We start from the raw sequence: 22,948 nt of genomic DNA on the forward strand, positions 1-22,948 counted from the left end.
AATTTAAAAGAAATGAAAGAAGTCAGATTTAGAAGGACAGAACACATCTTTCATAAACCGATTTCCATTTTTATATTAGTCTGTTGCTCATCCAGGTTTAACACTTCCTCTCCTCCTACGTGTGGCTCTATTTTCTCAAGTCATTTAACCTTTTTATTTAAAGAGAAGTGGGGGTTAAGCAGGTGAAGCATTCACGTGTCGCTGAAATGATTTCCCTCCACACCAGAGCACCTATGCACCTTTTAAACCTTTTTCTCTTGACCTTTTTACGACTCCAACCCACACTCTTCCAGACATTATTCTACCTAATATCACAGTTTTGTTTGCTCCCTAAATTACATATTGAATGACTATGTACATCAACACTGTCAGTTTTACAAAAAGATAGTTTTTGTAATGGTATAATAATCAAATTTAAGACTTTTAAGTCATCGAATGGAATACAGAAATGCACTAAAACATTGTCTATTCATCATAACCACCTTATATTCTGCTTGATTAGTGACCGGCTCCTTAAAAATAAAAAATACAATATTTTTCCAGTCAGTTTTGACGTACTGTAAGTCTGATTTCAGTGGCTGGATGTTACGCTGGGGAAGCAAATCTAGTCTCTTAGGGTGAAGGATATTTATTTATTTTCTGATCTCTCATCCTGTAAAGCAGGGAGACAAACAGCATGTGTTGCTTAGCCTGTATCTTAATTAGTCAGTGCAGTAATGTCTAAACTCATATTAGAACCTGGTCTGAGTCCATTCTAACACAGACAGAACACAGTACTGTGTTTGCTTTAAGCTCAGCACAGATAAAAGAACAACTTTATTGTTTTATAAGGGAAATTTTACAGCGCTGCACATCATCGCTTCTATTTTGAATGAACGCAGATGTATATAATCGCATGTCATGACTGGATTAATTATCATCACGGTGTTTCAAATGAAGTCAGACAAAGTCAAAAGATGTAACAAGCTATTCAAAAGGAAACAGAATTTTCTTGATGCAAATCTGGGGTTTTGTACAACAAATGTGCTCGTCTGATGTGCTTGAATATAAAATTTCAATCATCTGTGGACAGTGTGCACGTCTCAAGGAATATTGAGTAATAGGAAGGCAGAGAAGTAGCAGTTTAATTAGCCTTTCAACCATTTGCATATCTTAGGGTTCAGGAAAAGAACTACATCATTAGGAATTTACATATGGAGCCTGCTGTTTAACGATGCTAACAGCGCTAACGTAAGATGGTAAAGAAAAGCTAAAACAACTTTAGGGTCTTTATAAAAATAAATATTAGCCTCTTACACATGGTGTCACAGTTCCTCTGCTACTTCTACAAAGAATGAGAGCAAAAGAGTTAAAAATCTAGTTTGAATGCTGCTCTTATATTGTCTTCATAATTTAGCTCCTTAAATAATTTATAGGTGAAAAATCACCTTAAAAAGTAACATTATAAATTACAGGAAGTTTCAGTTACATTTTTCACTGTGACATTGTGCCACTTTGACAAAAAAAAATTAAAAAATAAAATAAATAATCAATTTATTTTGTACATCACTCATCTCTACCAGGGGTGTTAATAAATGTTGAAGGAGTTGTTATTACTGAAACTGCCTGGCACATTCTTCATTTATTTATTTCCCTTTATAAACGAGTTTGGCGATAAAACTCCCAGAAGCACACTGTGTGCAGAAATGTCCAACCACAAAGGGAGACTGGAACTTCCTCAGACTCTTTTCGTGTCCCGTTGAGTTGCTCATCAGCTAATGGTTTCCTCCTGCACACGGCGTACTTTAGCACCCAACGTTTTAAGACACGCTGTACAATCCAAGGAGCAGGCTTCACATCTACAATCGCAACATGATAACGACAGCGTCATTATGCCGTTTGCCCTGCCTGCACATGTCTCCTCTGTCTCCAGTAGCTTGGTGTGGCGTGTAGAGACACAAACAGAAAGCTCAAGTTAGCAATTAATTAAAAACGTGGCAATTAGTTTCAGCTCTGTCATCTCAGCCGCTCTCAGTGCTCTGAGGTGCTACTTCTGCTAGATCTCTCTGCCTATTAGCGCTCTGATCCCTCTTCTGACACCAATGTTCTTCTCCTCTGTGCCCTTTTCTTCCCTTCTTTCCAGCCTTTAATTTTCAACATTTCCTACTTTATAATTTCCTCAGGTCGAACTGATTTATTTCGATCCATGACTTGAGATGTATTATCCCTCTCTCATCGCCTTCTTACCTCAAATCTCCACTGCTGATGTGACCCCTGCCTGCCCCGCAGCATGCAGCGTTGAGTCAGTGTTTGGATGCATAAGGGACCTCAGTTAGCTGATGAAAAACCTGAATCATAGTTTCCTGTCAATAAAGAGGCTTTACTGCATGTGTGTTTGTAGGTCATGCGGCTGCTACTCGTGCATGCTGCTTCCATGAAACATTCATGTTTCAGCTTGAGTGGAATAAGCTGTGTCATAACGATTGAACAAGTCGCTGCTGCAAAATATCAGCTTGCTGCACTTAACTTAGCCATCAATTCAGGCACCTTATTGTTGTACTCCCTCACTCTCCCCTGGTTACTCTTACTAGGTGATTAAATAAACAGCCTTGGTTGCATTTCTAAAGGCAACCCAGCAGCAGAATCAAAAGAAATGACAGTGAGGCAAAATGCTGGCGGCTGACTTAAATAATTAGGCAGGATTTGATCAGAAAGAAAGACTTATTTTTACAAGACAGCAAATCTCTGGGGCAACTGCAGTCTTGGCTCACAAAAGCGCTGGACTTTGCATTGCAGATTTATTTCCGACCAAAACAGCTTACGCTCGTGATAGCATCTCATTTTCAATCTTTATCAAGGGAAAGCAATCAGATCCAAGGGAGATTTGTTAATCTGCAGCAATGGGCTGAGAGACACATCAAAACTTGTTCGGTGAAATTGTAAATACTGCGTAAGAGGCAGAAGTAATCAAACTCCTCGAAATGTTTGACTTTTCTCATATTATAAGAAGAACTGCAATAAATTTCACTGGGGTTTTGTGCACAAGACCAATAAAAGCTGTTTATTGGTAATAATTGGTTCATAACTGTGGCATGCATGTGTAATTTCCCTCCAGCTACAGCCATCCTCCCATCAACTCCAATCAGCCTCTCTGCCCTTGCTGAAGAAATGCCTCCCCAAAGCAAGATGCTCCCACCACCATGTTTTAAATATGGGGGTGGTCTATGCCTGGTGATTAGTTGGGTGAGTTTTCTGGCACACATGGGGTTTTGCATGTAGGTCAAAAAGTTTTATTTATGACTTGAGCACCTTTGGTCACATTTCCTCCTTGGCTTCTCACGGTTTTCCTTCAACAACGTTTTCCTTCCTGCTGCTCTTGGATAATAGCCAGATGTGTAGAGTGCACAATAAATGGTTGTTGTGTTGTTAAATTCTCCCTGCTGTGCTGTAGATCCATGCAGCTCCTCCTGTCACCACAGACCTCTTCTGTTGTTAACTTAGTCTTGAGAGGTTAGCTTCACCATAACCTTTCCATTCTATCCACACAGTTGATTGCACTGAATTAGATCTAATGCTAGAGTAAATGTAACTTGATAGAAATTCCCACCACACAAATACTTAAAAACATGCAAAGTTTTCATTTTCACTTTGTGTTTGTTGATCGCATACATTCCCAATAAAACATGCATAAGTTTCTCCTAGCAGCATGAGAAGTAAATATGAGTAAGCGCTCTAGGAAATAAGTTTTGTTTAATCATAAATTTTGAATGTCTTGGTGTCTTTAAGAAGACTGGATGTGTATATTGGAAGGCTTTTGACATCTAAACCCTGACCTCCATTCAGACATCAGCAAATTTAATCTTTAGTCTGACCTCTATTTTCTTTCCGTCTGTGTTCCTGTCTCTCTGTTTCGCACATGCACAGATGTCGTTTTGCCTCCCCGTGTGAGAGCAGGTCATTGCTCATGGATCACGCAGTGGGACAGAGGCAGTAAATGAGTCTGACAGCGATGGTGAATGGACTAATCATTCAACAGTGCGGACAGATGTGTTATCAAATCGGCTCCCTGGAGAAAAAGCCATGCAGCACACACCTGTCCTGGAGGTCAAGCCAGTAAGATTACTCACAACTTCTCAAGCAGCTACTTGTACCTATTTACACCTCATCTGACGTTCAGAAAAAAAAAAAAGAAGACAGTAGTGGTGGAATTTTGAGCTTATTGTGATGTTTTAAGACTCAAGGGGGAGAAAGAACAACAGGCACAAGTAGAAACAAATACACATAACGCATATGCATGCGTGACAGCAACAAGGTCAGAGTGACAAATCAACAGCGTGCGTGTGCAGTGGTGCACAGCAGTCTTACTCAGTCCTGCAAACAAGTGTACAACAAATCGAAATGCAAAGCGTAACTCTGGGAGAGAGCAGCAATGCAGGCAGCATCGCAGACTTTCTTACCAGGCAGGCCGAGACAGAGCAGGACGCTGTAATAGATAACGGGCAGAGGTCCGAGAGGGCATCCCCCGGTGCTTCCATTGTGGTGGGACACAGGGAAGATGTGGCTGTGCTCCATGCCTTCTTTCTGTCCTTGTCCTCTTCCTCAGCTGAGCTCAGTGTCAAGAAGTCTAGCCAAAAGGATCAAACCATCGCCGGTTCAGACGAGAAGCTGTTCTGTCCTTGGGTGCCAATGAGCATGAGTGTGTGAATAGTGGGTGCAGAGTGTTGTAAGAAGGAGGGAAAACCGGCGGGAGATGGAGGAGGAGGAGGAGGAGGAGTAGGAGGAGGAGGCAGAGACGAGACTCGAGGAAGAGGCGAGAAATGATGTGTGTTAGTAGGTGATGGAGAGGAGGGCGGCGGGCAGACGGAGGCTCGAGGAGGTGAGTGAGAAAGGTAGAAGAGGTGAGGGAAGGATGCTGCATGAGTGTGAGAGCTGGAGGGGGAATGGGAGCGACAGGAGACAGCACAGCAGGAGGAGGAGGACGAGAGACGAGGAGGGAGGGAGGGAGGGAGTGAATGAGGGATGAAAAGGGCAGACAGGGAGAGAAAGAGAGAAGGTTGCAGGTAGGAGGTGGAGGTGTTGGAGGAGAGAGACAGAGAGATAATAAAACTGACAGGAAGACAGATGTGATGGATGAAAGGAGATAAAAGGAGGGTTAAGTTGACTGTGGAAGAGGACAGAGCTGTTGGTTGTCTGTCAGTCAATCTCTTTATTGGTGGGTGAAATTCTGCACTTTTTAACGATTCAGAAACATCACAGCTTCCTTCACACATGTGCAGACGCCTCTTTCTTTAACATAAACATGCAGAAAACATACATGTGATCAGGGAGGAGGCTGCCATGCAATATGAACAGGCTGAACCATGAGCTGACCATAAAAATTAAACATTTAAAAAAACATTAAATCTGTGGGTATTTTTCTTTTTCTTTTTGGACTCTGTAGCAGCGACAGGCAGTGTGTGTTCTTACTCTCCAACTCAACCACAGCGCACTGCCATCAATATCTTCATGAATTTTACTTAGCCAGAATCATTGGGGAATTTCACACAAAGGAGAGAAATAGCAGGCAGCGCTGTTTATTCCTTTGCTTCAGATAAAATAATTAAAATGTCTATCTGGAAAAAATAAAAATGAAAAAAATAATACCCAAAACAGCAGGAGAGGAATTTTTATGCAGTGGCTTCCAAGACTATTCACAACCCATAGAAATTTCATTTTCTGTTCCCGTGCAGCCACAAAAGCATTTTATTGGGATTTTATATGATTGCCAACAGTAAATAGTGAAAGACCTCATAGCAGAAGAAAAATTATAAACTGGCTGTGTATTTTTTTTTTACAAATAAGATCCGCAAATATTGCTTAAAAAGCTACTCAGGGGCCATTTTTCTGATACATCTTAGTAAAATTGTAGCATGACCGGTTGCTTTCAGAGTCCAGTTGTGTGTCATTTCATTTCAGTTTAAATCCAGCTGTTCTGGGAAGGCCTTGGGGGTTTGTAAAAGAACATTCGTGAACAAACTGCATCATGAAGACTGAGGAACACAGACGACAGGTCAGAGAGGAAGTAGAGGAGAAGTTCAAAGCTGTAAAATCCCAAGCTTTCACCTTCTCAACAAGCAATGTGTTATCTGCATTCATGAAAGACTGGCGAAAAAAAAAAGAAATAATAGTTGAATGAAGGCCATGAGAAGTCCCATTTGGAGACTGACACAACAGGTAAAATGCAGCAAGTGGTGAAAAATTAAAATGGCATCCTGAATAGATGCCATCTTTCTTTAGCAGACAGGGGAGCTAGTCAAAGAGAACTGGAAGATGAATGGTGCTAAATACTGGTCTATACTTGAAGAAACCATGTTAAAGATGGGTTAGAACGGTGCAGTCAAATCCAAATAAGAATCTATTGCATGATCATCTAAAAAAATCATAAGCTACTTAAGTGGGTAAGAATTTTGGTCTCCAGATATACAAAAATGGTGCAGACATAGCCCAAAGGTTTTTTATTTATTTATTTATTTGAACAAAAATTGACCACACCTGCGACACTATATAAATATGTATAAATAAAAAATGTTGAACATTTTTAGTTTTTTCCGTTTCCAAAAACATGCAAATTATCTATCACCTAAAATCCCAGACAGCTTGTGATAGTATCATGAGGAAAATATGAAAAAGTTCAAAAGGTTTGTTTTAAAAAAAAGTGCATGTAAATAGCACTAACAATCAGCACTTAAAAATTGCATGACGTGAATAATTTAACATTTGGTGTCTTTACTTACCGTCTAATGAGAGAAAGCAGCAGAGCACGTTCTTGAAATTGGCACCATGAAAATGCTAATTCTGAAACTGAACTACACTTCATTAAAACAGTTAATTAAATGAAGGGATTTTACAGATTAGAAAATTACTTTTTTCACCATTGGTGCTTCAACAGCTATTCTCGTTGAGATTTGAACAGACTCTTCCCTACTGCTTAGGCTACTGTATGGCCATGTAATGTAATGTAACACATTTCTGTGTCAAATCAAAAAGAAACAGTGGGGACAGTAAAGGTCAAAATCCAAAGGGGCTTTTTGTTCTCATGGTCACAGGTCTAATACAACCTCCCACAGCAATTACAGCAGTTTGTGTTGCTGAAGGCAATCTGTTTCACAGGCAGACAATTTACTTGTCCTGAAGAGCAATAGTCACATTTGACTGCTGCAGTAAGAATCAGTACATAATGGTCTCAGGACTGTTATGCTGCCGTTGATGTGCCACTGTGAAATAAAATGTGTTTTTCTTGCCCCACTTATTCCCTTTTTCAGCCAACACCAGTTTCAATCATGTCGTTGTGCAGACAAGTGAAAAAGATTTCATTTTGGGGTCATACACAGTTTATTTGAACCAATCTTTAGAATAGGCCACTGGGTTTGCAACTTGAAAAAGTGAGCAACACTGAGCTTTCTGCAAAATATAGTTTCTATAAGGGGAAGCAAGTGCAGCAAAAAACAGTTTTATTTTAGCTTTTATTTAAAGGTTTGGACATGGCATCTCAATGGTGAGTTATTTGAAACAATGGGAGAAATAAGTATTTAACAAACTCTCAATTTTTCATGTTTCCTCGCTCCCAAATATTGAAGTGGTCTGTAGTTTTCATTGTGTACACTTCAACTGCGAGAGACAGAATATATATACATTTTTACATCCATTAAATCAAATTGTATGATTTTTAAGAAATTGATTTGCTGTCGTGTATGGAAAATTGGACAAGAATTTGAGAAGTTCCTGGTGAAATGTTTAGTGAATAATAAATGAATAACTTACTGGTTAATGTCGAACCACTTCAAGACAAAAATGAGAAAACGACAACAAATTTCAGAAATTGTCACAGAAGGAACCATTTGGGAAAAAAGTAAACCAGAAAGTTTAAATAGTGAGACAGGCAGAAGTAATAAAGGCAACCAGTGGAGCTAATCAGAGGAAAGTAGAAGCAGAGCACAGGCAGAGGGGTGAGATGACGGAAAACTGCAGGAGAACCTGAACGCAGCTGAAAGATAAATTGAAGGAAGATTTCTGAAATCTTAAATATAAATCTGAATGTGTAAAATAATAATAAGCCAGTTAGGTAGCACACAATAAATATAAAATTGGCCAGATTCAATTAAATATACAATAAATAACCATCATTGTGTGGTTTTGTTGTGTACGTTCAGTTCTCCATGTTTTGCATTGGGTCCTGATGATTTGTGTCGTAGCTGCTATTTTGGTTTAATAATCTATTCTTTCTTGGTCCAATTATTGCCATTCACCCTCTAAAACCCGCTTGTCCCAGCTATCAGTGTCCCTGTTCATTATTCCTCCCTGGTCATTCTGTGCCTGCCATATCTTCTTTTTCTTCTTCTCTATATTCATTCCTAGTTTGCCATTTGTCAGTCCCATTTGTGCTTCCTGTGTTGTCATGTGTTATTTCCCCCCTGCTGCCTCTGTTTGGACTTTTGTATGATTATTTATTTCCCTGAAATCAAGCACTCTGTTTTCTTTGCAGCCAGTTGCTTACTTTCTTTTGCTTTTGGGCTCTTATTACTACACAACATTACAGCTTTTTTATGCATTCTGACTTAACTAAGCAGCAGTACCCAATTTCATAATATGGGATGAGTATTAACAGTTAAACACTGTCTGTATTACTCATTGTGTTAAGAAGCAGTTCAGATTTGTGGAGTTTCAGTGTTATTTATGGGGCAATTTTATGGGACATATGACAAAAGGATGATAAGCAGCATCTCCACCTGTCGCTTAACTGTCATGCCTGAAATCTTTTGACGTCCACGGTCCTGTAGAAAACATTTCTGTCACAACCGGTGACTTTTGATGTTTCAGAAACTGCAGGAAATGTGAACCAGGAAGTTGCCAGGGAAAACAGCAGTGATGTTGACATATTTCCTAAGCTATATTCAATTCCTTAAGACTTCATAATGTGTCAACTGGCAGTGTGTTGGTGATTGATAAACCTTGGTAATTTTAAATATGTTGTGCAAAGCCATCTAAAATTAAAAATTAAACAAATGTGTCCTTCCTGTTTGAGTTTTCAATCTGCCACTTGTTTTTAGCATGTAAATAGTTAACTCCATTAAGCTAACTACAAGCCTAAACACAGTGGACCCAGTGTGGAACTCTGAGGTACCCCAACATTAATTTCAAACATTAATCATTATAAACATGCTGTTTTCTGTTTTCAGTGAGTAACATGTCAAATTAATTTTAGATAATGTGGCATAAAAACCTTATGGTTGAAAATAATACAGCTTGAATCTGTGACACTTTCAACCAAATGAAACCCTCTCAGTTTGCCTTTCACAGAAAGGTTATAGTTTTAGTGTACTAAAATACATATCAGATGAAAAAGGAGTATTCATAAATTGTTGAATTAAAGTTAGATGAAATGATTTCCAACATTTCCGTATTATTTTCACCTCCCGCATCCATACCACATAACTAATTTATATGCCACATAACTAATTTCATTTTGCACTCATTTCTTATTACATAATGATTTACAGTCCAGACAACCTTAGGCTTTCAGGATTTGCTACTTGTGCACAGACTAGCTCTTAAAGCAGCCTTGGCAATGTGCACAGTCAAACATGTCCATTTAGAGCGCTGTCAGCTGAGTCTCTGCTCTCTATATGAGCCTCTTCAGCACAATCAGGGTCTACACTGCTTCTCCCCCGAGTCTAGAGAAACAGAGCCAGATTTTAATTTTCTCCTCTGTATATAATAAAAGTTGGGATGGGGCTGTGATAAGGACTCGATGGCCGATGCATTCAAAATGTTTTGCACAGGGAAAGTGGAGTAAAAAGCTTGCTTTATAGAAGGAAATGTTTCACACTAGTGAAAAGCATGTCCAAAAAAGGAGAAATGTTCATCTTTACATTTGTGGTGGTTATTTCATGACATCTTGATGCTTTATGAGCCTGCCGCTGTGTGAAATGAAGAATTGATTACAGAACCTGTCCAATAATGGATGGCCTGTTTCTGCCATGTGCTTCAGACATGGGACGTAGTGAGTGAAGGAGAGAGGAGGCACATGCTCCTAATTCTTTCTTCCTTCATGGGAACAAATGAGCTGCAGGGGACGTCGGATGGAGAGCACCGCAATTATGTGTTAAATAAAATATGGCCAGATGACGTGAATTGATTACGGGGAAATGTGGAAGAGAATAAAAAGTGATTCTTCAACTGTAAAAGACCCTTGAAGGGATGTGCATACCCATTTTTTTAGAGCATTTCCAGGCTGAAAGCTTCCCTTTGGTTGCCATGTACGAAGAAGGACACAGCAAATAACACTAATCTACAAAAAATGCATGTAAGGGGAGAAATTAACAGAAAAAAGGTTTCTATCAAGATTTATTATGCATATTTTCAAATATTAGGGAAACTATTTTTTTTTCTGCCATTCACAGGTGAGACTTGACCACCTGCTTACCACACAGTTCACTGCAGCTGGAGTAAATGAGATGGAGGAGGAAGAGCACAATATTTCCTGGTGGAAGGAGAGTTTAACATCCACCTGGATGAGTTCAATGGAAATAGCCTGGTGTTTGTTCTGCAGCTGCCAAATATCAGGCAGGGAAATTAAACTAAATGCATTTGTTGTTTTCAAAAGCTCAATAAAATGCCTGGGAAAAAAACAGCAGTGGAAAAGAAAAGAATAAATAAGCAGCTTTACTGAATGTCACATGTATTGTAACTAAACTCTGGGATTTCTAATTAGGAAAAGAGAAAGAAGAGATCGGGCTCTTATTAAGATTTGTTCTGATGCTTATTTTTCTAAACATGCAGTCAAATTTGTATGTCCACAGCACATAGTTGGTCACACAACCAGTAAAGAAAATCAAGGATGTCATGATGACAGGTAAATCATCAATGTTATCTAATTTCTTACAGAACTATAATAAATATAGGAGACACTAAATTGATCAGTTATTGATGTTTTGTTTTTATTTTTTTAAATGCTAGGGGATCTATTTTACTTCTTTTTTTTTAAATTATTTTCAGAACATTACCTGTGTGTGTTTTGCATGTTAAAACTGTATGGCAGAAACTCTACTTGGGTTAAATTAAAACCTGTTGCTGTTCAGGAAAAACAAGAAGAAAAATTATTTGCTCTGAATATAGAGCTTCTGGGTTTCAAGTATATACATGAAACTGATTTTATTAACTTGGTATCAAACTGGGACTTGCTGTAAACAAATACCTAACCCCAGATTGGTACAAAATAATCTGGACTGAGACATCTATGCTGTAAATCACATGTACCAACAATACAATTTTTCTTGATTGCTTTGACCTGCTTACAGGAACTGAGATGCACTCACCTCTTGGAAACATGTTAACCCTTTCTCACTGGTTTGACACATTTTGCTCTCTCTTTTGCAGAACAGTTAACACAGATGTCATTAAAGCAGTCAAAACTTAATTGCTTGATCTATGGTAGCAAAACAGAAATCCTCAGCTATTAATTATTAGAAGCTATCTAGATCAGTAGGACTCTACTGTTTCACTTTACTTCCCTCAAATCTTCACTTAAAAATCAGTCTGCAGGCTTTAAAAGATATCATGTATATGTTGTTCTTTACCAGTATGGATGCAGGAATACAAGACACAGTATCAATAGTGGACATTTCTTTTACTGTAATAGATTTTTTTTCTACCTATCTTATTCTGTAAACAAAACTAATTTTGTGAATGTCAAGACTGAAGAAAATGGAACTCTCTCAGCAATTTCCACGTTGTGGGAGAATAAAAAGAGAAACATGATTAATGACATAGCTTCCAGAAGGCAGGTTATTGCAGTACATGTACATGCAGACCGTAATATAATAACCTGCATTAAGTGGTTTCTCCTAGCATTGTGCCTTCAAGTGCAACAGCTTGAGCTCACGCTACAGTGTTTAGAGGATCACCCTGTAAAAAATGACCTTTTCCTTTCATTGGGTAGGAAAAAGAGGTCAAATTCTCTTTCCTATGGCGTTCAATAATTCTGCAGTGAATTAGATTTGAATACAATATTTTTCTCCCTTAATATCATCATTCTACTAACCCAAGCTCTCTAGAGTTACATTATAGTACCAAAGATCTTTCAACAAAATCTGCTCTTGTGTCTTGATACATAAAGGCAGACTCTTGTAAGCCGTAACTTCATAAATTACACTAATTAAAGAAGAAGTTATAAGAAGACAGAATGTGTTTTTTTAGAATTTCAATCTAATTTTAATCTGGACTATAGTCAGGCACAAAATTAATCATATATCGCAAAATAAAAACTGCTAAATTGTAAAATATTGTGTCAGTGTTGACAAAAAACACAAAACAAACAAACACTGTTTTACTTCCTTATTAGGTCTCAAGAGGAGAATGTGATAAATCTTTTTCCCAGTGAGTGACGTAAATGTTGTCCATTTCAAAGCTAAAAGCTTTAAGCTAGTCTTGTACGTTTGGTTAATGAAGTCGCTATATGTGCAATAAAATACATGAAACATAACCAAATCCTATCGCTGAAGAATGTGTTTCAGCTTGTGGCCTTCATTAGGGTCATGGGCCAGATGATGAAAGAACAGAAAAGGTTTAATCCTCAAGTTTACAAAAAAAAAATAAAAAAATCAAACTCACTGACCCAATTATGATAGCAACAAAAAAACTCAAACTGAGAAAAGAAAATTGAAAATGAGTTCTTACCAGCAGATGACTCAAAACCTCAGGCTACGTCTGAGTTTAGCTCAGCTGGACTTGGATAAAAAAAAAAATCACATTACTACCGTCAAAGAGCATGAGCCAATAAAATTAAGATGCTGATGAAGCAGGTGAGGTACTATATAGAGGAAATTGAGAACAATTTGGTGACTATTGTGGAGCTAATGTTGTTAACGAACAACAGAACTCCATTGTAAAAATCAAACCAGATGGTGGGGCTGAACTGCAAGCCGGAAGGTGGTGATAAGGTAGAGATAGAAAATAGCAGGTATTACAACTAAGCACTGGGAACACATAGAACCTCCAAGCAGGTGTCTTTTTTTAACCTATATTTAACCAGATAAAAACCCATTGAGATGGCCACCAGCATGTCATAGTGGAAAAGACATGTCAGGTAGCAAAAGAGCTAAAACAGACTTTAAAAATGTATAAAATGCAAACAATGCATTAAAAGGATAAAGCTGATGAAACCACAGTACTTTGAAAAAGTATTTATGATTTCATTTTTGCATACACTGAAATGTGTTCAAATCGATTTTAATGTCTGACAAAGAAAACTGGATAAATACCACCTACAGTTTTAAATTCATCAACTTTTAAGACAAGAAATATGTTTCTTTTTTCTTTCTAGAGAAAGAAAATCATATAGTAGTCAAATTTAGTGGTGGTCATAGTCTGAATATCTGGGATTACTTTGTTAATTCAGGAAAAAAGTGACCTAGTTAAAGTCCAATCTTCAATTCAATTGAGATTCTGTGGTTTGAAGTCAACCAGGCCCCAATGTGATGTAGCAAAATTCCCCAACATGATGTAAACGACTCATGCAAAATAGTAAAATATTAGCTGACAGTAACTGGGTTTGCTCCAAATAATCTGAGGTATTATTCAGTTTAGGGAGAAATTGTATTTTCACATATGGCTTAGTAGTTTATGTTAGCTTTTAACCTTAATAATAATAATCAAATAAAAAGTAATTTTTTGTAGTTACTCGGTTTGTCAGTAATTCATTAAATTCTTTTTGGTAATTTGAAACATTTAAGCATGACAAAAATGTTAAATCTGTGAAAAAATTTTAAATCTGTGAAGGGGGGATACTTTTTATAGTATTGTAGAAAAATGTGTTTAAAAATAATAATAGAAAAAATCATTTGTGAGGAACAAAAGCAGAAAGTGGACATTACAAAATTAAGAAAAAACAAAACTCAGACAACAGAAATATTCTGCACAAAAGAAAATGCAAAGTCCTGTCTGAAGGTAAAAACTAAAGCTAGGAAACCATGGCAGCAGGACAGTGAACCTGCAGAGATTTCACAACTAAGGTTTAATACGTTTCCATAAAAAAAAAAAAAAACACTTCTAAAAAGAGAGGATAAAATTTAAATTTCACAAGTCCAAATTTGAGGTCAAATTGGAAGAACTGTAAAAAGTTAATTCAGCTCTACAAGTTTTATCAGGCTGGTAGGCAGAATAGGTCTGATCCCAATGTCTTCATTTTTTTAAAGGTTTTGTTATCTGTTGTTATCTGAAAGTAGTTCAACAGGAAACACGGCAATGAGAGAGGGGGAAGACATGCGGCATATATGCACAGGGTGCATGTCAAACATTACATAATAAACAGAAAGTATTAATTAGTAAGCAGCCTCCTGCCTAAAGGTGAGGCGTACAGGTGGCAACATAAATTTATCTTGTTCAGAAAACTTGCAGCCCTGCCTTGGGAGTGAGATTTTTATCATTATCATCTGTTTGCCTTTTTTTTTTTAAAAAAGAGAGGAATTTTATAAATTTAAAATGTTTGGATTCTTTCAACTAAAATCGCTGACTGCTTTATTTAACAGATAAAACTACAAAAACTGAAGACATACAAAAATATTTACACATTTCAATTCTTCAGTTATTGTAGCTAGATACAGTCTGCCATTTTGTTTAGCTATTTTTAGCCACTTCTCTAATTGGAAGCCAACTTGAGCTTCATCTTTGCATTTCCAAGTAGCAGACACAAAATACTAGTTTTGAATTGTGCTGCGTTCTCCGTTTAACCTCTTCACTCTAACACATCTGATGAGCTCTTGGTTTATCGGAGATCGAGACACTGAACAGAGTTGAATTTGATATGTTAAATTCACACTGTCGTAGTTCCATGGCATGACAACTACCGTGTAAACAATGATGCTGTTTCATCTAAACATGGACGTTTTCTCCAATAAACATTCACTAATATATCTAGCTGGAGTTTGACTTTTACATTTTTTAATCCATTGTTAGTTTTTATTTGTTTGTTTGCTTGTTTGGATTCAACTGATTTGCCTGCAGAGCATTCAGTTGAAAAACTGAATTCTCTAAAGCAATAGTTTTCAAAGTGAGGGAGAGCTAGCCGGCCATCTTAGAGTAATTACAAAATTGTACTCCAAACCCAGCTCATGAAAATCCCAAATTTAAGTAATTATGGTCATACTATCATTTTAAATTTTTTATTTTATTTTATTTTGCTTGGCCCATTTTACTTTGTCTCTTAGTTAGGCTTGATGAAGTTGGCTACATTTGCTGTTTTTTTTTTTTTTCTTTTTCTTTTTTTTGTTATGTGACTCTCACCCCTTCCTGAAAAGCTTTGGACACTGGTCAGGGGAAACAATTACATTTGATGGAATTCAGAGGCAGAACCTATTAGTCAATATGCAACATCAAAGGCCACTGACGACATCATCACTGACATCATGGAATGTTTTAAACAAAACCTTTTAAAAAATTGAAATTCAGACCGATTTTTCAAGTCGACATAAAACATTAGTCATATTTACTTGTTTTGGAGTAGTTTCAAAGCTCACCAACTTTAAAAGTGAGTTATATAGTTAAGGGAAAAGCATTCTGGAAACCTGATTTGACAAAGACAAGTTCTGGTAAAACAACTGGGACAGCAAGTTCAACAAGAAAACAGAAAGTTTCTATCTTTTTTTTCTTCTTTTGTTTACAAAAGTGACAGTCCTTTGAGATACATTGCCCCTAAAACTGGTGAGTAAATTTGCTGTGTTTCTCTATATCTAAGTTCATATATCCCGACTGATTGATCGCATTCAGTAACATATCTGCTCAGTTGCAGTTTATTGTACAAATAAATCTTTGCATCGACAAGACTTGTTAGCATGGAAACTACTTTTGATTGGGACAAAGTTTTGTCCCTTGATCCAGCAGCTCTTCGCAACTTGAAAAAAGACAAAGTTGACATGATTGTGGACATGTTTATTTCCACCAAAACATGGGAGGTTGAAGATAAAGCTCCAAACAAAATCATACATATTTTCAAAGTATTTCAGGCTCTGTTAAGGATAAAGAATTATGAAGTTGGTGAAATACAAAGCCTTCTTGAGAAACTTGGTGAAGAGCAAGTTAAAACTGAAGTCAAACTTCTTGCAAAAGTGGAGATGCTGGAGCAACGACTTCAAAGGTATTCTGCAGCAGAGAGGATCAAACATGTTGATTTAGAGACTGACGAGCTCAAAGATAAGCTAGAAAGTGGACAGTCAGAATTAACCAAGTCAATAGAGGAAATTGACAGAGAGAAAAGCAAAAGAAAGCAGTTGGCCAATGAGCTGCAGGAAGCAGACACTAAGATTAGTATGCTGAAAAAGGAGGTCAGACAATATGAAGAAACAATTTTTGAAACAGAGGAAGAGGTCAAGAAGCTGCAAAGAGAAATTAAAAGACTTAAGATGGCTAATTTGGATCTCAAAGACAGCTTCAGAGCCTATGGTGACGACCTAAATGCTAAGAGTGGAAGTTTGCTCAGGAGCAACAAGAAAGAGCTCGAGGAATGCTTAGATAAACTTCAGGAAACTCAAAGTAAAAATGAAGAACTACAAAATGACAAAGTACGGCTGACAAACCTTCTTCAGGATTCAGAAATGGAAAGAGAAAGGATAATACTAAAGTTAAATTACGTAAAGGGCCAGATCCTAGAGTCTGATCAAACTTTGGATTGGGTAAGGACAGAGAAGGAAGCAGCAGAAGATAAATTCAGAAACTTGAAAAAAGATATTTACTCAATGACTGAAAAGTTTGATGAAATTGCAGCTGATGCCAGTGAAAGAGTCCACGAATGTAAGAAAACGCTCCAGGAGAAGGAACACGTGATTTTGGAGCAACAGAGAATAATCTTTGAACTGAAACACCATCTACTATTAACAAAAATTAACTTGAAGAACAGCTCTGTTGGTGTCTTGCAGCAGGCCATCGAAGACCGGGATAAAACAATCGATGTCCTTTGTGAGAAACTGGATGACTACACTAGGCGAATTGAGAAAAATGTGCAAGCCTTTGAACAGCGGGAAACAAAAGGAAAGAAAGGCAAAATCGTTCACTTCCTTGAGTCTCAGCTAGAAGTTGCAGAAGAGAGGGCAAACAACGCAGAACAGGCCCTGTATCAAGCTAAAGATATGCTCAAGGAAAAACACAAAGAAGTCCGGAAGGTTTCAGATATTTTGAGAAACTATTTCGCTGGTACAAATGGTCTAACTTCAGCCTTTAAAGACTTGGAGAAGTGGAAAAATAAAATGAAAGTGAAAGCTTGTGACAAGGAAGCATTTACCACGGCATTTAACCATCTTGAGATGAGAGTAAAAGACCTCATGGAGGAAAATGTGGATGTAAAGAACATGCAGAAAGACGGGATAAAGGAGTTCTACCTCCCACATGGCCATAGACGACTGAAACATAAAGAGGAAGACGACAAGACTGAACAGCCTAGACATAACTTAGTGGCAAGACATAAAACTAAACATTTGGAGAGACACAATCCTGCAGAGTCACAATTGGCACTGGACAAAAATGTTCAATGGCAATCTGCTCTGTATTCATTTACAGACACAGATGAAGAATCCCGACCCAGCCATTTTCTTCATAGTGAGATTTCTAACTTAAGCAAAGAAATGGAGCTTGTGAAGAGGAAGCTGGACAGATTTCAGAAAATATGGGACAATTTTAGTCCAGTTCAAAGAGAAAAGGCTGTTAGTAGGGCAAACATAGGATCAGGTAGTACGGGGCTGTCATTTGCACCAAAACAAGTCTCTACTTTAGAGATGGAGAAAAACAATGAGAGCCAGAGAGCAGCGGGTGGGTCTAAAATGGGTCTAACCTCTCTCAGCACTTTCACAGAGCGAAATGCAGCACTGGAATCTCAGGTTAAGGAGTTAACAAAAATACATTTGGATGATAAAAGAGTGGAGCAACAACTAAGAAGTGAATTGGCAAACAGAAACCACAGATGGGTTAATGAAGCAAACTCTAGTAGAATTGCAGAATTGGAAAAGTCTGAGGCTGAGCTACGCATGAGGGTTTTTGAACTTCAGGGGAAGTGTTCCAGTTACAATGAGAAAATACTAAAGCTTAAACAAGACAGTGATGTAGCCCAAGAGGAGAGAAAACAGGCAGAAGATGGACGAATGAGAGCAGAAGAAAAGGTAAAGGAGCTAAAATTTAAAAATGCGGAACTCGAGAAGGCTACAGCCAAATTGAAAGACAAGATGGCTTCTCAAGACGCGAATACAGAGAGACAAGAGGTTTACCTACAAGAAATGAGGAAAAGAGAGATGGATAATAATAAGGTTATGGATGTGCAGAAAGAAGAAATCACATTCCTGAGAAATCTTGTGAAAAAGAAAGAGCAAGCAATTCACTCACTGGAAGAGAACGAAGTGGTTCTTCAACAGGCGTGCCAGCTTGCAGAGGGTAAGCTGCAAGAGGAGTTGAAACAAAATCAACAGAAATATCATAAGATTCACAAAGAACTTCTGAACTGTGTTGCAGCTTTTGAGGGAGATAAAATACCCTTAAAAGACACAACTCTACTACCTGTGGTTGATCAAGTAATGTATGCTTTGGGTAAAATCAAGGAATGTCTCAGCAGCACTTTGGGCACACAAGCCACACGCAGACATTTGGAAGAGAAATTAAAGGAGAAAGAGGATGCTCTAAAGAAGGCGGAGCATAAAATTCTTTCCAGTGATATGGTCATCAATGATCTGCGTCTGGAGCTCTCCTCTTTTAGCAGACAGCAGCTGCAAGCTGAACAAGCCATGGCCCAAGAGCTAGCATCACTAAGCAAAGCTAAAGAGACCATGAACAGTCTTCAGCTTCAACTAGAAAGAAAAGATGACATGATAAAGAAAACCACCGAAAGATTTAATCGATCCTTGGATGAACAAAATGAGTTGATAAGCAAATATCAAAAGGAATTAGTAGAACTTCAGCACAAACTTAATGTGGAAATGCATACTGGCCCGCGTTACAAAGAAGAAATGGAGCAGATGCAGCAAGAAATCAGCAGTCTTAACAGTAAACTAAATGCCCAGATGGTGTTTCGCACAGACTGTCTAAACGACAAAGCAGAACTGCAAAACAAACTTGCCCAAAAGGAGATAGAGTTTGAAACTGTTAATAAAGAATTATTGGAGCTTAGACAGGCATATGAAGATATTTCCTCAAAACAATCCAGAGAAAGCTCTTCACAAAAACGGGAATTGCATTTCGTACAGAAGCTAGCTGAAAAGGAGATGGAAGAGTTGAAAATACAGGTAAAATATTTTAAAGAGAAACTTCAGGCAGCTGAACAGACGGTCAAAGAATTAAGAAAGAATGAAGCCAACATGAGAAAGAAAACGCAGGACCTGACTCAAGAAATCGAGTTTTTTCAGAACAGGCAGAAAGCTGTTGAGGATGAAAAGGGAATGTATCGTCGAGAAAGCCGTCGGCTCACATTACAATTAAGGAGACTGTCCAATGTCACTCAAAAGCAGCTGCAGCAAATTACCAGTGGTCCAACAATTGAGGAACTGCAAGGGAGGATCAGAATATTAGAAAGTGAATTTGAATATAGACTGAAAACTAAAACAGAAGTGAACAAAGAAATGATCGAATTTAGGATGAGAAAGACATGGCAGAAAAAGGTGGAGAACCTGGAGGAATGTCTTAGGCAGAAAGAACAAGAGAATGAAACTCTTTTAAGAAGACAATCAACTCTCAAATATCTCCTTGAGAAACTGGAAAAAGAGAAAAGAGTACTTCAGGATAAGCTCAAGGCTCGAGGGAAATACTGATGTGACTGTTTGCTTATCTGAGTGAGTCAACAGGAGTCTCTCCAAGACCTTCGTGATGTGGAATGTCAGGACAACAGGTCTATAGTCCCACCAGAACAGTGAGATGTTTCTCTAATGACAAACCCTATGTGAGCTAAGGGAATTGTAAACAAGTAAGAAAGACCCTTCAGGGAGCAAGACAGAGAGTGACTGAAGAGCACTAGAAACATCTCAAAGCCAAGATTGTACAGAAAACCCTAACCTTGGAGAGCAAACCACAAAAGAACAAAATTAGAAGCTTCAAGCAAAAGGAGGATCAGATAGATGACTGTTCAGCAAATGAGCTGAACACATTTTCCAACAGATTTAGTTCAGAAACAAGCTCATCCTCCTACTTCTCTCCTGCCTCCATCTACCACAAGTTTGTCTTGGACATAATCAGGAGATGCTACTGCTCCCTTTGTCTCTCCCTTCTACTTTTCTGAATCTAGACATCAGGTGAAGAGACAGCTGAACCAGAACAAGGCTACAAGTCCAGAGGGTTTCAACCCCGGAGTCCTGAAACTCTGCAGAGCAGTTCTGTGGGATTCTGCAACACCTCTTCAACCTTAGCTTGACCCAGAAGAAGGTTTGATTGTTATGGAAGACATCCTGCTTGATTCTGGTACCCAAGAAAGCTCACTCATCAGTTATTAATGACTATTGAACAGCTGCCCAGATGTTTCATATCAAGGTCCTGGAGAAACTCCTTTTGGCCCACCTGAGCAGACAAAAGCATATCGGGGTCTCCTGCAGTTTGCTTTTTGCTGTGGAGTTGGAGATGAAAATGCCGTCATGCACCTTCGTAACAAACCCACTCTCCCCTGTTGCTGCTGTTGTATCGACCATCCAGACCACTGAGGTCTTCTGGTTCTGGTCCACTCTGCAGCCCTTGAATCAAAAACCAAACAAGAATAAGCACCATTGAGTTGATGTGCTCCACTAATCTGGAACAAGCCCCTAGAAAACAGAAAAATGTTGAAAGAAGTTCCTTTCAATCAATGTTAAAAACCCACATTTAGAGTTGCCTTTACCTTATAACTGCTGAAAAATCCTAAAATGCTGTTTGTTTTTTTCAACTTGTCACCCTGTTCCATTTTTTTTTGCTTCTGCAATGTAATGTTTTTTAGCTTGTTTGTTGTTTTATTTTTCTTCCAAACATGCATAGATTTTGAATTACCTTGTTTTTGAAAATGTGATGGTGATGAATTGATGAGGATTTTTTAAATTTCAGACAGATATTTCAACAATGAAAAACAAAACATAATAAAAAGTAGCTAGATAAAATAGTATCAACGATTCTATTTTATCTGATATCTAGATAAAATTTACCTAAGTGCAGATACTTAGATATATTTTCTAAGTATCTTTACTTAAAAAATGTGAAAGTTCTACTGTCACCAACCGTACATACTCAAATACATGCAAATACACCACCTGTTTGGTGGTCGTGAGTCTGAAGAGGAGTATAACAAAGTTTGACTTATTTAATCATACCCCTTTTCTATCCTGAAGTTCATCATATGAATAATCTTCCCATTTCCTGTATCCCTTCTAAATCCAAAAGAGTTTCTGAACCAGATATAAATAACACATACACATATGTAAACATATGTATATACCTACCTAAATAAAATATGCATAAACACAGACACACACACACACACACACACACGCACGCACACACGCACACACGCACACGCACACGCACATCAACCTACAGATACGTGCCCAAGCAATCCACAGTGTTTTAATTTCAGTCTGAATTATTCAACCCTCTTCATCCTTGTACTTTTGGATACCATTTAAGAAAATCAACCATTTTCTTAAATGGTTGATTTGCTTCAACAAAATAGCAATACTTGTAGCTATGTTAGATTGTTCATATTTAATATGTGGTCTCCAGCAGAACTTATTATTAATCAATAAGCCAAAAAACCTAATTTCAGTGACTCTGAAATTAGGTTCCTAAATAACATAAATTTGATGATAATTTATTAATATCAAAACATTTCTTTCAATATACATTTCTGTCAATGTGTGTGTCATCTGCAAATAAAACAAAATTAAGAATGTCTGACATCTTACATATATCATTTATGTATACAATAAACAATTTTGGTCCCAATACTTAGTCCTGGGGAACACCTCAAACAATGTCTAATGGTGCGTTGACACCAAACACGTTTTGAACGTCAGGAGTCTGGTTTACATTCAAAGTCTGTGTGGAGGCGCGTCGAGGGCCATTGCGGCGCGTTTCAAGTGTATAGCGCTGTGTGAATTGAAGCGTTTGCCGCGTCAAGAATGTCCAACGTGTCCAATGGAAACGACCGATGCGCCCTCGACGTGCCTCCACATAGACTTTGAATGTAAACCAGTCACGCGAAACGATGGGTGTAGAGCAAACTGTCAAGAATCTGCATTCAAAGGGCACATGCGTCAAACTTTTTGATGCGCGTAACGTGCTTGGTGTGAACTCACCATTAGCATGATGAGGACTGGAAATCACCCATTTGCACAAATTTTTGCCTGATGTGTGTGACATGCTAATAAAATTGTTTGCCTTGCAGTAGGTTTATACAGAACTAGCTCACATCACAGCTGCCTGGTGGTTAAGTATGGTTGTGGGTGGAACTCCAGGTATTTCATTTTCACCCTGGTTAATTTATCTGTAAGTTGATATTAGCTATTGATATTGTGTGTGATGCCCCCCTGGGGTATTTGCTTTGTGTGCCTATAAAACCGGACTGAAGAAGAGCAGGCTAGACATGTGCAATGATGTGCTCTTTCCTTAGTGCTGCCCTGCAATTTAGAGCTGGCACTCAAAAAATAATGAGTGCAGAGGGAATAAATGGGAGCAGCAATGGAAGAGAGAAAGAGCGAGAGACAATATGAGAGGGTAATGTTGAATAAACAGTCTGAAAGAGATGGATCAGATGATTGGTGGTGTTTCCACCACTGCACACTGCAAGCCAACCTATGTACACTACCGAATGCGGGTGCAAAGCTACAGTCTAAGCGAACTACAGCCTGTGCAACATGTGTTCATGGATAGATATCTGTTGCACAAATCTCTACTGAGCCATAGTTGAGGTGATTTGATTCACCAGAGAAATTACTACGTTAATCACTTATGC

The 22,948-nt window shown here is 38.1% G+C and overlaps 1 protein-coding gene across 2 annotated transcripts in view; it reads right to left on the minus strand.

The window, feature by feature from the left end:
• Nucleotides 1-22,948, minus strand: part of gpr139 (G protein-coupled receptor 139) — a 44,127-nt gene that overhangs the window by 11,806 nt on the left and 9,373 nt on the right. The window contains exon 1 of one of the 2 annotated variants that reach the window (XM_044099801.1): nt 4,437-4,900. The exons of the other annotated variant lie outside the window; for it this stretch is intronic. Coding sequence (XP_043955736.1) covers nt 4,437-4,551 — 115 coding nt within the window. The 5' untranslated portion in view covers nt 4,552-4,900. Of the gene's footprint in view, nt 1-4,436; nt 4,901-22,948 lie in introns of those variants that run through there. 2 annotated transcript variants of the gene reach the window in all.

Source organism: Gambusia affinis, linkage group LG19 (assembly GCF_019740435.1).
Source record: "Gambusia affinis linkage group LG19, SWU_Gaff_1.0, whole genome shotgun sequence".
NCBI lineage: Eukaryota > Metazoa > Chordata > Actinopteri > Cyprinodontiformes > Poeciliidae > Gambusia > Gambusia affinis.